The sequence below is a fragment of the Sarcophilus harrisii genome, chromosome 6, assembly GCF_902635505.1.
Source record: "Sarcophilus harrisii chromosome 6, mSarHar1.11, whole genome shotgun sequence".
NCBI classification, from domain to species: Eukaryota; Metazoa; Chordata; class Mammalia; order Dasyuromorphia; family Dasyuridae; genus Sarcophilus; species Sarcophilus harrisii.
Window position 1 is genome coordinate 75,012,281 of NC_045431.1, and position 13,136 is coordinate 75,025,416.

General features: G+C 37.2%; 1 protein-coding gene across 5 annotated transcripts in view; it reads left to right on the top strand.

Annotated features, from left to right (window-relative positions):
• The window catches only part of DCLK2 (doublecortin like kinase 2), a 201,068-nt gene that overhangs the window by 140,203 nt on the left and 47,729 nt on the right, over positions 1 to 13,136 (top strand). For all 5 annotated transcript variants that reach the window (XR_004230353.1, XR_004230354.1, XM_031943311.1 and 2 more), the window contains 2 exons: positions 10,559 to 10,631; positions 12,380 to 12,488. Coding sequence is in view for 3 of the 5 variants with exons in the window: in XM_031943311.1 (XP_031799171.1) it covers positions 10,559 to 10,631; positions 12,380 to 12,488 (182 nt within the window). In the remaining 2 variants the exon portion in view is untranslated. The remainder of the gene's footprint in view (positions 1 to 10,558; positions 10,632 to 12,379; positions 12,489 to 13,136) is intronic.

Sequence of the window (13,136 nt, forward strand, 5' to 3'; positions counted from 1 at the left end):
GACAGAAGCCAGTAAGAGGAGGAAGTTTTATGTAACAGCCATTACCTGAACTGCAAAGTAACTATGGTATCAGTGATTTTGGTGCTTGGGTGATTAATGCTAGGGTTGGGATATGAGGAATGGGCAGAGAGGTTAAAAAATGTTCTTTGAACTGAAAGCTGGAGACCACTGTTTAGTCAGGATTTGACATCAAGGCAATTTATGGTCTTTGCTAGGTCAGTATTTAAGTTTTAGTAGTTAAGTCCTGGTGTTTTCTTTGGGATTCTTGGTTAGGCACTCTTTAAGTGTGCACGATAGATCAAGAAAGCTTTGAGAGGTGGAGGGGGGCTGGGGTAAGGGAGCAAAGGAAGGCTTTTATCTCATCCCAAAAGTCCCAAGTCTAAAACTTCTGGTCTTAAATGTTTCAGACACATCTGTAGAGATTGAGGGATAAAGTGTCTCACTTTGGGATAATAGAGCTTTTTGCCCCCAGGCTATCTAGCTGCAGGGATTCCTGGTAGTTGAAAGGAGGGGGGAGAATACATTTGGTACATTATCCAACATCTTGAGATTATAAACAGTCTGATCTGTAGTGTTTTATCTGATGATGTCTCTTGGGTCTGCTGGCGGTGAAAGGTTTGCAGGATTTGTGATGTGTGATGAAAGGACTCTTGGTATCTTGTGATGATGGGCATAGCTAAAATGTTACTGCTTGACCTTCTGAACTTTAAAACTTCTTTTAGAAGCTGTGAAATGTAGGTCTGCAGTAGTAGCTGACCTTAGAGCCTTTGCATTTCCCCTGGAGTTTTGTAGCTTGTCTGTCCTTTACTATTGAAAGTTTCTTTCATTTATGGTGATTTGCAAATTTCTGGGTTAAGTAGATTTTGCATTTGGGGCTATATTTTTATTAGCTAGCCTGGAAATCCTGGGTGGTAACATTGAAATTTGTTTTATTAGAGAGAGAAACTGTGATTTTTTTAAAGTCCTCCCCCCTCCAAAAATAAATAAAGAGTTCTTAAGACAAAGGACTTTAGCTGGACTTAGTAGTTCTGTCTAGTCCGGCCTCTGTAAAATGAGGGGGTTTGATTCAACAAACATTTTATTAAGTGGCCACTGTGTGTCAAAATCTGGAGACAATAAAGACAAAAATAAAATACTATCTGCCTTCAAGTAGCTTATATTCTACTGGGGGACAGGAACAGTGAGGGGGATATAACTTGTTCACAAGTATCAATATAAAGTATGTAAAAGCGATTCAAAAATGGATGAGGAGGCAGGAGAGAGGACCATCAAGAGTGCTCATAACTGGGTGGATCATTGTTCTGGTCCCCACTGACCCTGCTTATGAGGTTGGGGGAGGGGACCTGATAATTTAGTGCCATTGGTCAAATATGTTGCAGGGAATTCTCAAACTGGGAGTCAGAAAATCAGTTAAGGGTTATTCAGCACAAACACATGATCAGCAAGGAGAGACATGGCACAAGGTTGGGTAGCATCCATTTTGGCCAACTCTGGATCCTGATAAGGAAAGGCTTGAATCATTATCTGTGAAGTCTAGGTTAGCACCCTGGATGCCTTAGAATCAGCCAGAGTCAGGATAAGCAAAAGTCCTTGGAATTTATTCTTGGTCTTTAGGGGGAGAAGTGAAAGGAATGGATGCAAACTCTCCATGACCTCCCTTCTCATCCACAGCCAAAGTGACTCTGGCTTGTCTTACTCCACCCCCTAATCCCTCTCACAATCCTCTGTATACACCAAAATATGGAGCCAGCATAGAATAGTGAGAAGGGCCATTTTCCAAGCATAGGCTAATAGAGTATTGTCCAATCAGTAATTAGCCTTAAGTGCTCTGTTGTCTGATTCCAGTGCACCAACTCAGAGTTTCAGCCCTTTACAATTATGACTAAGATCACCACAAGCAGTTAAAGCTGGAGCTGTGCTCAAAAGTGGCTTCTAGTTCAGATTCCCCTAACTTTCTGATCTTTCTGATCTCCTCTTTCAGTCTTCTCTTTCAAGTCCAGACAACTCCATCTCTTCTCTCCCTATAGTGTTGGACATGGAATCAGGAAAACCTGAGTTCAACTCTTGCCTCAGACACTTATTAGATGTGTTGCTTAGTAATTTTTCAGTTGTGTCTGACTCTTTGGGATCCCATTTGAGGTCTTCTTGGTAGAGACACTAGAGAAGTTTGCCATTTCCTTCTCCATCATTTTATAAATGAAGAAACTGAGGCAAAAAGAGTTAACTGACTTGCCTGGGATCACATAGCTGGTAAGTCTTTGAGGTCAGATTTGAGTTCCCGAAGATGAATCTTCCTAACTTCAGGCCTTGTTCTCTATCCACTTTGCTACCCAACTGTCCCTTGCCTTTATATTACCAATGGGTAAAAGATTTTTTGGTAAGACTGATGTGAACAGGACTGGACATGTAAAGTAGGAGGACAGGAAGACATGTTTAACATGCTATAGAACAAATGTTTATTAATTCTATTTCTATTATATTAGTTCTATTTCTTCATATATAAATAAGGAATATGCTACTTAGAAAAATTCATTCATTGAAATGGCTATTTTCTTGGAAGTAGTAAAAATTTAAAATATGAAGTCAAATGTTTCACTAATTGACACTTAATTTGGGGGATAGAGTGAATAGAACATTTAAATTTTAATCAGAAGGCCTAGGTTCAGATCTTGCTGCTTCTACTTACTACCTGTATTGTCATTTCTTCAGACCTCAATTGTAAAATTGGGGGAAGATTTTTTAAAAAATTATTATTATTTTATTTTAAATATAAACTAGGTGAAAACCTTAATTTTACAGATGACTGCTGTCATCTTTATACTGGTAAATTTTTATTATATTGGAAAAGTGGTCTCATTTTTAAAAGTGATTATTCTTTTATTCTCTGTCTTTCTGGATGAAGGAGGGCTGTGGATTTGATGACTCTCATTCTGTGTGCTGTTGGCTGAATTACTGTAGTGTGACTATTCTCTCTTATTTTCTTAACATTGAATCACACATTTTTAATTTCTGTACGATGCTTTTTGGCCACCAAGCTCTGATGTTGTCTGACATCCTTCATTTCAAATGGTTTGCCAACTTCCCATCAGAAGTGTCTTCCTGTCTCCCAGCTAATCATCCTAAGATTTCTGTAATGCTTTGAGATTTGCAAAGTTTTCATACATTTTCCCATTTGATCCTTACAACAGCCCTTTGAGGTGTGTGATGTTGTTTTCTCCATTTTTATAGATGAAAAATCAAAGCTATGGAGGAGTTATGATTAGCCCAGGTTTATATAACTAAGAACAAATTTGCCAGAATACTTGAATTCAGGTCTCCCTGACATTTATCCAACTATATAAAATGGGTGCTTTACAAATGTAAGAATGACGAACTTTCAAAAACTGAACTGGAATAGCATCAAAGATGTCTGTTACTGGAAAGTTAGGAGACCTCTGGAGATGGTATCTGTGTTGGCTGAACTCTGTGACTTTATATCAGTTTAGGTCAGAATCAGGTCAAAATGTCAACAGCGGTATTGCAGAAAAGACTTGACAAAAGTTTTGTGTTTTATTTTTAATTGAATTACAGCTTTACAAAGTGATCCTGATAAATGTGTCTCCTACATTCTGACTTGAGTGGGTCAGAGATTTAGAGATTGGGGGGCCGGAGAGATGAATAGTCCAGATTCTTTGTTTTACAGATGAAATAATTGAGGTCAAAATAGGTAAAAAGGACTTGGCCAAGGCCTCACAGATAGCTGAGTGGCAGGGCTGAAATTCAAGTCTTTAGCTCTATAATGCTGCCTCCAGAGGAGTCCAAACAAAGAACAAAAATGATAACAGTAATAATAACTAACATTTATACCATGCTTTAAAGCTTGAAAAGCCTTTACATTCACATTATCTCATTTAGTCTTGAATGGAATCCAATAATACTTGAAGGTAACAGGTCTCCATTCTAGCTCATAGTAAGGTTAACCTGCTGTTTCTACTGCTAGACAAGAATGAACTTCTTCTGCCACCATGCTGAAAAATTTACTTAACATATTTCAGCTTGGTGGAAATGTTTGATAGCTCTCTTCAGGGATTTTTAGAGTAGTCTGTTCTGACTTTATTCCCAGATATAAAAATACAAAAACTGAATCATTCCATTCATATTGAAATGATCAGCATGTGTCTTGTGAAATCCTATGAAATAAAATTTGGTGAAAACGGATACATATACATTACTATATCACTTCAATCTGGTGAGCAAGCAGGGCTTTGAAAAGCATACAGTTCTGTGATCAAAACAGGATAGAGTCTTTGAATATTTTATTTTTCTTTCTACTCATAAAAAATAGATCTGGCTGGCAGAGAGACTAGAGTAGATGACTTAACAATTCTATCACACAGAGACAGAGAACTCAGCATTATATTCATTGCTTTTCTGCCAATTTCTTTCCTTCTTCACCAATCAAATCTTAATCAGGAAGGAAATCTCCTCCCCAAACCTCTCTCCCTTATCTTTCTCTTGAAATTCTGTCTCTTTGAAGCACTTGGTATTTACAGAAAATTCAAAGAAATAGAATACCCCAGATGCTGTCATCAATGTATGCTTTGGTCAAGAAGGATCTTGGAAAAAAACGATATCGAGTCACTTAACCTTTGGGCTGTCTCAGCATCTGAGCTGCTGATTGAAGCATGAATGCTTATTAACATGTGAAGAGATTTCAGGCAAATTCTTTCACTTCCTGACTTCAGCAGAGTAACCACGATTGAATACTCGGCAGTGTAATCAGTATAATTGGAAGGCTGATTTTGTGACCCCTGTTGCCAGCCAGGCAGGCTCTTATTTCTAATGGGAATGGACGAGAAGGCAGAGCAACGTATTTATCCTGCCACTTCTGATGGCAGAGAGACAAATACCCGGGGAAACAAGTGAAAGGATAATGGGGAAGGATGACACAGAGAGGAAGAAATGTACCTTTTTATAACAAATACTATAATCAGATACTCACATGCCTCTGTGATCTCACCAATTTGGAGTGTTCTCCAGTAACAGAAAGCAACTCATCCAGGTTTGCCCTCCCTGTTTTTCTATGTCAGACCACTCTGTGATCCCACCCCAGATCCAAAATGTAGCCTTTAAATCCAAATCGGAGTCTTGGTCGCACAATAATTATGTTACAAGTTTCTAACCTGTCACAAATTAAAAGAGTAAAAAAATGTACATATCTCATCTTTGTTTTTTTTATTATAATAACTTTTTATTGACAGAACCCATGCCAGGATAATTTTTTATAACATTATCCCTTGCACTCAATTCTGTTCCGATTTTCCCCCTCTCTCCCTCCACCCCCCTCCCCTAAATGGCAAGCAGTCCTATATATGTTGAATATGTCGCAGTATATCCTAATATCTCATCTTTGTTACCATATATGAGACACTTAAAGATATCTTTCATCTCCTCAAAGTTCATCACAGGGGCTCCATCTATCTTGCTCAAGCCTTCTCTGCTTTCTCCTGACATTTCCAGTGTGTATCAATAGAACACTGACTAGCCACCTGTCATTCCTTGCTCCCATCCTGTGATCAGCCCATATTCTCTTCTTTTCATACAATTGTTTGATGACATCCTTTATAACAGTTCTTCCCAGTTCCTTATTGGTTATATATTACAGACGACTATGATTCACTTGAGAACCTTTCCATTTGCTCTATAGTTTTGTGCAAATAGTCTTCCTCTGTATTTTAATTATTTTTCCCCTCAGCAGAAAGATTCTTATTTCCTACTCTTTTCCTTCCTTCCCTTCTATCCATTAGTAAACATTTCATAGATAATGGGATTATATATGATCACTTATTCAAATTGTATAATTGTTTAAATTACATTGACTACATTGCATTTTTCCTTACTGATCTATTGAAGGAATTTTCTTTTTTCTTTTTTATATTTTCCTCTAGGCCCATAAAGGTCAGTAGTTTCATAGCTACTCCTTGATATGCAGCTATCTTTCTCTTTCCCAAAATGAGTCCAGAAGTCCTGTTGCACAATCAAATGCTAAAAGTTTCCAAAAGTGAGATTTCATGGAAACACTCCAAAACTACAGGACTCCAAATTATGTCTCCGACAAACTAGAAGGCAGATGAAGTCATTTCATCATCCTCTGTTTTTTTTAAATTTTGCTGAAAAAATCTGCCACACCAATGTATTTTCTGTTGTTTTAACCTTTATTTGGCTGTTCATTTTTGATATGTAGAGTTAGAGACAGCTAGGTAGTGCAATGGATATAGTGTCAGGCCTAAAGTCAGGCAGACTCATCTTCCTGACTTCAAATCTATCTTCAGACTGTGTAACCCTATTAGCTGTTTGACCCTGTTTGCCTCAGTTTCCTCATCTGTAAAATGACCTGGAGAAGGAAATGGCATACCACTCCAGTTTCTCTACCAAGAAAATCAGAAATGGGAAAAGGAGAGATAAGGGAAGGAGAGAGAGAGAAAAAAAAATTGGAACAAAAAATCTTGCCAAAATGAATGTTGAAAACTATCTTTACATATATATGGAAAAATAAAATACTATTGAGAAAAGAAAAATGAAGTCATGAAGACATGACTGAAATGGTAAATAGCAAGAGTTAGGTTGGTGTTAGAATAGAAATAGAATTGGCAAGATGATTGGAGAAAACAAAGGGTCTAAGGAATTCTCTGACCAAGAAGGGAGACTTGGGGCTCTGAGAAATCTCTCTCTCTCCATGTCCAAGTATATTTCAATACGCAGAAACTTTACATCACCATGTTAGTGCAAGGTAAAGCATGGCCTTTGTGTCAGAGCACTAAATCCTAATTTGTAAAACAGGTGCATTCAGAAGTAGCTTCCCTTTTCTATCTCGCCATGTATGAGAACCAGTGTTTTTCCCTGATTCAGCTTCTTCCCTCCAATCAACTCCATGGGGAACTCTCTTCTATCTCTCCCCCCTCTCCCTTTTTTTTTTTTTTGGAAGGCTCAGGATAAAGCTATCTCTGGGACCCAATTAGCCCGGGCTTCCCTGGTCACTTTTGTGCATAAAAAGTCCCAATCACATAGAACCTGGACCTCTCTGACTGGGGAGGTGCAGGAGACAAGGAGATTCACTCTACCCTGATAACCTACTAAGCAGAAAATTTCTAGATGGATATGTGGAGACTGCATCCAAAGAACCTTTGTGTCGCTGTATCCTTGAAGTAGCATATTCTTGTTCTGGAAAGGACAAAGTGAACCTCCTTTAGTGCGATCCTTTGTGTTTCATCCCATCCTTGAACTTGACCCAACAGAGGTGCTGACATCAGGGCAATGCCTCTGACACTATGACAGCCTGCTCTGGAAGGAGACTGCTTTTGTGTTTTGCTAGTTAACCCTCTGGACAAAATACAAAAGTGTATTTTGGAATGAGTTTTTACAGTTATCTAAAGCAGGGCTTCTTAAACTTTTCCTACATGCAACCCCTTTTTACCTGACAAATTTTTACACAACACAGGGATACAAGTATATAAAATGGATATACGAAGCAAACATGTACTGATAATAAATCATAAAAAAGTTTATTTTAAAATAGTTCTTTGTAATACATATAATTTTATTATTTATTAAAGATAAAAGCAAATTTGTATACTATTAGAATGGGTGTGCTTTTAATTTTTACGTAAAGAATTAAATCTTGGTGGAATATTTTATATCTTATACTGTTGCCCAAATTTTTACGATCTCCACATTCAGTCATAAGAATATGTCCCGTAGTTCAAGAAGCTTTGATCTAAAATATTAAACATTACAGGGAAAATGCTAAGATTCTGGTCGCTGTAAACTATCTTTTTTATGGACATCACAGAATTAAGAGATGCCTTACTTCTGGGCATTCTCACCACTCTTGCTGAAATATTCAGAATATTGTTGCAAGTCTAAAAACAGAAACAGTATATAAAATGCCTGTATTTCTAGTGAGTGGATAGTAGATTGTAACATTAGGTGGAAAGAACTTTTAAGGTTCCTTAGTAACATCTCATTTTTCAGGTAAAGAAACTAAGGTAAAGGAGGTAAAATGAACTACTTAGGGTCAAAGAGATAATAAATGATAGAACCAGCATCTGACTGCCAATCTATAAAAAATTGTTCTGCCTTGGCAGTCATTTAGAGACCTGGAGCAAGGAGCTATTTATGGCTGAAAGTCTTGCCCCTGGGGCTTCTTGAGGGTGCCAGCAATGGTGACTGAGCATGCTCTAAGGGCCAGCGCCTATTAGTTAAGAGCACTAAAATTGGAATCAAAAGGCACATATGGATTCAAATCCCAGATTTCTGTGCTACATGTGTGACTTTGGAAAAGTAACTTCTTTGAAAACCTCACAGTCCTCTTCTGTGAAATTCTGGGGTTAAACTAGAACCTCTGAGGATTCTTTCTGTGAGTATCTGCTAATGAGGGTGAGGAAGGAAGAGGAGTAGGCCATCCTAGAATCCAAGAATTAAGGACCATAACCTGGATTGTACCAGTGGTCAAAGGTTCAGCATTAACTTGATTGTAGAAACCAGCTAGAATCTTTCCTGGTAAATTGTAAACTGAGCTGGATTTAAAAACAAATTTTTAAAGTTTTTTTTTTTTTTAATTTATTTCTCTGGCAATTAGCCCAGTATGTGGCACATAGTGATATTTAATAATTTTTCTTTTCTTTTTTTCCCCTGAGGCAATTGGAATTAAGTGACTTCCCCATGGTCACACGGCCAGGAAGTATTAGGTGTCTGAGGTCAGATTTGAAACCCAGGTCCTCTTCACTTCAGGACTGGTGCTTTAACCACTACACCAACTAGCTGCCCCCAATAATTTTTCATTTGCTGACTGATGCAAAAACTTTTCAGAGTCTGACCAACGTTCTAAGCATGGAGTTTTCAGAGTGCTTGAGTTTTAGACTTGTGTTTGGGCTGGAGTTGGAATCCTTTTTTTTTTTTTTTTTCCCTTAAGAAAGTCTAGGGGCAGCTAGATGTCGCAGTGGATAGAGCACCAGCCCTCAAGTCAGGAGGACCTGAGTTCAAATCTGGCCTTAGACACTTAATACTTTCTAGCTGTGTGACCCTGGGCAAGTCACTTAACTCCAATTGCCTCAGTAAAAAACAAAAACAAGTCTAAAAATTACCTACTGTTGCCACTGCCCCCCCACTCATTCTGCCTTTAGCCAATCTTTTCTAAATAGATTTTTACAATGTCTTTTATTTTTTACATTGCCTAGATTTCCATTCTTTAATCTTCCAGAATCATCTGTTATTACAAAGCCAATTTTTTTTTTAAAAAGAGGAAGAATAGGGGCAGTTAGGGGGTCCAGTACATAGAGAAATGACCTTGGAGTTAGAGGACCTGAGTTCAAATTCCAGTTGCAGACACTTGACACTTACTAGCTGTGTGATCCTGAGTACATCACTTAGCCCTGATTGTCTCACTTCCCTTCAAAAGAAAAAAACTTTTTAAAAATCAGCAAAGTTAATATAGGATATCCTCAGAATTGTAAAACAGTTTAAAGCTTTTAACTACACTAAAACTTTGGAGTCACCCTATGTGGTTAAGAAAAAAACAAACAAGAAAAAACCTGATATTCTATGAAATGCACCACCTATGGATTCTCCCTCCACTTCTGCAAAGGAATCGGAGGACATATCTTCTCATCTCTTTTCTTTGGGGCCAAGCTTGTTGTGTTTTGTAATTTTGCAACCTTCACTTTTGACTTTTTTGTCAAATTGGTTGTTCTAGTTCTTGTTGATACTGTTTTCTCCACTTTATTTTGTAGCATTTTAAGTAAGTCTTTCCACACTACCCTGTTGAGTATCTTCCATATTTCTTACACAGTAATATTCCTTGGTATATATCCATTCGTTGAGCCTTCTCCCTCCTGCCCCAATCGATAGGCAGCTACTTTGTGTCCAGTTCTTTGCTTTAAGTAACTAACTGAAGTGAAAATATTAAAGCTGGAAAGGAACTGCATCAAAATTACTGGGATGAGGGGAGAGTAACAAGTGTGTGTGTATGTATATATGTATATATACATATAAATATAATAATATAACATGATAATATATTCTATTATATTCTATTAATATGTAATATATTCTATTATCACATGATAATATAATAAAATATGTAATTGTGTTGTTATATTGTGATATGTTATAATAACAGTAATAACAACATTAAATAACATTTCTGTAACCCTTAATGGACCAGGTTATTGCTGGTAATTATGGCCCAACTGCATGGTTTTTTCTTGCCAAAGATATTAGTTTGCCATTTCCTTTTCCTGCTTTATGCTGGCACAGGTTAAATGACTTACCAAGGTCCCACAACTATTAAGCATCTGAGGTTAGATTTTACCCCACTCTTTCTGACTCCAAGCCCGGTGTTGTAACTACTGAGCCACAAGACACAATGCTAAGTGCTGAGGAGCAAATGGGGCTCTTTGTGTTCATGATAGCTTCCTGTGATTCTCTCTAAGTGATTTATAAAACATCTATTAATTTGATGCATTAACAATATATTAAACTTTTGTCATGAGAAATAATTTGACTGTTTGCTGTTTCTTAGATTCCACCACACTGTGGCTCTGCTTCCAATGTGAACGGTGGACCCGAGTTGTACCGTTGCCTGAGTCCTGAAGGTAGGTCACCATTTAAAAATGGACACTACCAGCAATTTGAGGAAATACTTTTGGTGATGGTGAAAACTTGCCCTAAATGGGATCTACATAGGTCATGCTAGTGCTTAATCAGGTGTGGGTTAGTGCCTTGGCTGTCTCAGTCCAACAAATATTTCTTGTGTCTACCTCCCATGAACAAAGGTACCAGACAAATACAATGGCGGAAAATATGGTCTTGTCCATGGACAAAAAACTTCGATATAGCAATATCATCAGACTGCTTTAGAAACTCTATTTCAAAGGTCTTCAAAAATGTTAGTCTATAAGAGGAATTCTTTATCTCGGGTCCTTGAGCATTTTTTAAAAATTGTTAACTATTGCAATATAATTAGTTCCTAACTAATTTCTCTACATCCAAAACTACTAATCCGAGCAAGGTTCTGTAGCCTTCATGAGATTATCAAAAAGATCCATGACACACAAAAAAGCTTAAGATTCTCTCTGCTTTAGAACTAGGCTACTAGCACTCTACCTGAATCCAGTAGTTTAGATTAAACTTAGGTTTGCTTTTTTTCCTCTTTTTGCTGTGCCCTCCTTCATCCTTGTGCCACAAAAGATTCATGCTTTGGGAAAATAGAAGTATTGAGTGGACGTGTGATGTCACTGAATCAGGGAATTTATCCTTGCATCAATGCCAATTGGTATCTTCTCTTCAATTCTCTTAGGGAATTACTGGGGACTCTGAGAGGTTAAGTGGTTGGTAGGGTTACACTGATTGTATTTGTCAGAGGCAGCTTATGAAGCCAGCTTTCTGCCTCAGTGCCTCTAACTTTGGACCTTTAACCAAGGAGGCTTTTCCTCAGTTACTATCAGGTGGGCACTTCTGAGCAACAAATCTTAGTGCTCCACCTAAATCATTTCTACCCAGATACTTTGGGAGCAAGGAGGACCTTTTTTCTTTATAGATAGACTGCTCCTTCATCTTCAGTTCTGTGTTTTCATTTCTTTGAGGGCTGAAATGATGTGGAGGAGGAAAGAGTTGTGATTTATTATTTAAAAAAGAACACTGTTTATAGTTCACAGTCACTGATAACCAGCCACTTTGTCCAAGCCCTGGTGAAAGTTGATCATCTATCTCCTCCCCTTTCTTTTTTTGACCTGTGTAATGGAAAGTGAGTAAACACATACTTTGAAATTTAATTTTGCCCTGTTTTTACTCTATAGCAGAGATTTTTAAATTTTTTTGTCTAGCAGTATAGCCTTCAGGCTGTTGACCTTAGATTAATGTTTCTAAAGGCATAAAATAAAATGCATAATGCTATAAAAAATTCTATTATAATGAAATGAACTCATGAAAATATTTTTAAAAAAACATACAGATTTATGGAAACCCTAGTATATAAGAAAAGTAATTTCTTTTCCAATATTCAGTGCTTTTTCAGAGTTGAATAAGCCTAAATAAAAACCTGTTAGGAAACTTTAATTAGCATTTATTTTAATGCCAGTCTAATGATTTAATTTATCTGTGGTTTGAGAGTTTAAGTTGAAATTTGTTAAATTTTCCATTATACTAATGTGACACTGACAGTAAATACTCCATGTGTTAATGAGGTCAACTTGATCTAGAGATCTAACAGATCATCAGGCCTGTGGCAGTTTTTTCTTTCTTTCTTAGGGAATAGAAATCTTTACATTGCAAGTTTTAATGTGAAGAGCAAGGTGATTTGCTGACATTGTTGCCTTTCACATTTATGCCATCCTTTCTGCAGGTGTAAATGGAAACAGGTGTTTTGAATCATCAACTCTTCTTGACAAGTACAGAATTGGGAAGGTCATTGGTGATGGCAATTTTGCTGTGGTGAAGGAATGCATAGAGAGGTGAGTCTCCAAATAAGCTTTCTCAGATCATTGTACATTGAGAGATTTGTGAAATCCTCCCTTCCAATGATTCTTTTGTTTTTCTTTTCTCATTAGCCAAATGTCTTTTTAAAAATTATTATTAAAGATTTTTATTTTCAAAACATATGCATAGTTTTCATCATTTACCCTTGCAAAACCTTATGCTACAATTTTTTTCTCCCTCCCTTCTCCCCACTCCTCCTCCTCCCCCATGGCAGGTCATCGAAATCTATACATATTTCCACAATTATCATGCTGTACAAGAAAAATCAGATCAAAAATGAAAAAAAAATGAGAAAGAAAACAAAATGTAAGCAAACAACAAAAAGAGTGAAAATCCTATATTTTGGTCCATACTCAGCTTCCCCAATCCTCTCTCTGGATACACATGACTCTCTTCATCACAAGACCATTGGAACTTAACCAAAGTTCTTTAGTTTTTCAAGTCCTTTAAGCTAAACACACCCACTGTGTAGAAGATCAAAGGTCAGGTCAGTTTTTCAAAAGCATCTCAACTCAGTTGAGGCCTGGAATGAGAGTTGCAAAACCGGTGGACTAGTGACTCTGTCACATGTGAGGTAATTAGAACATCAAATGGTTAATTGTGGAAATTGATTGAATCATTCT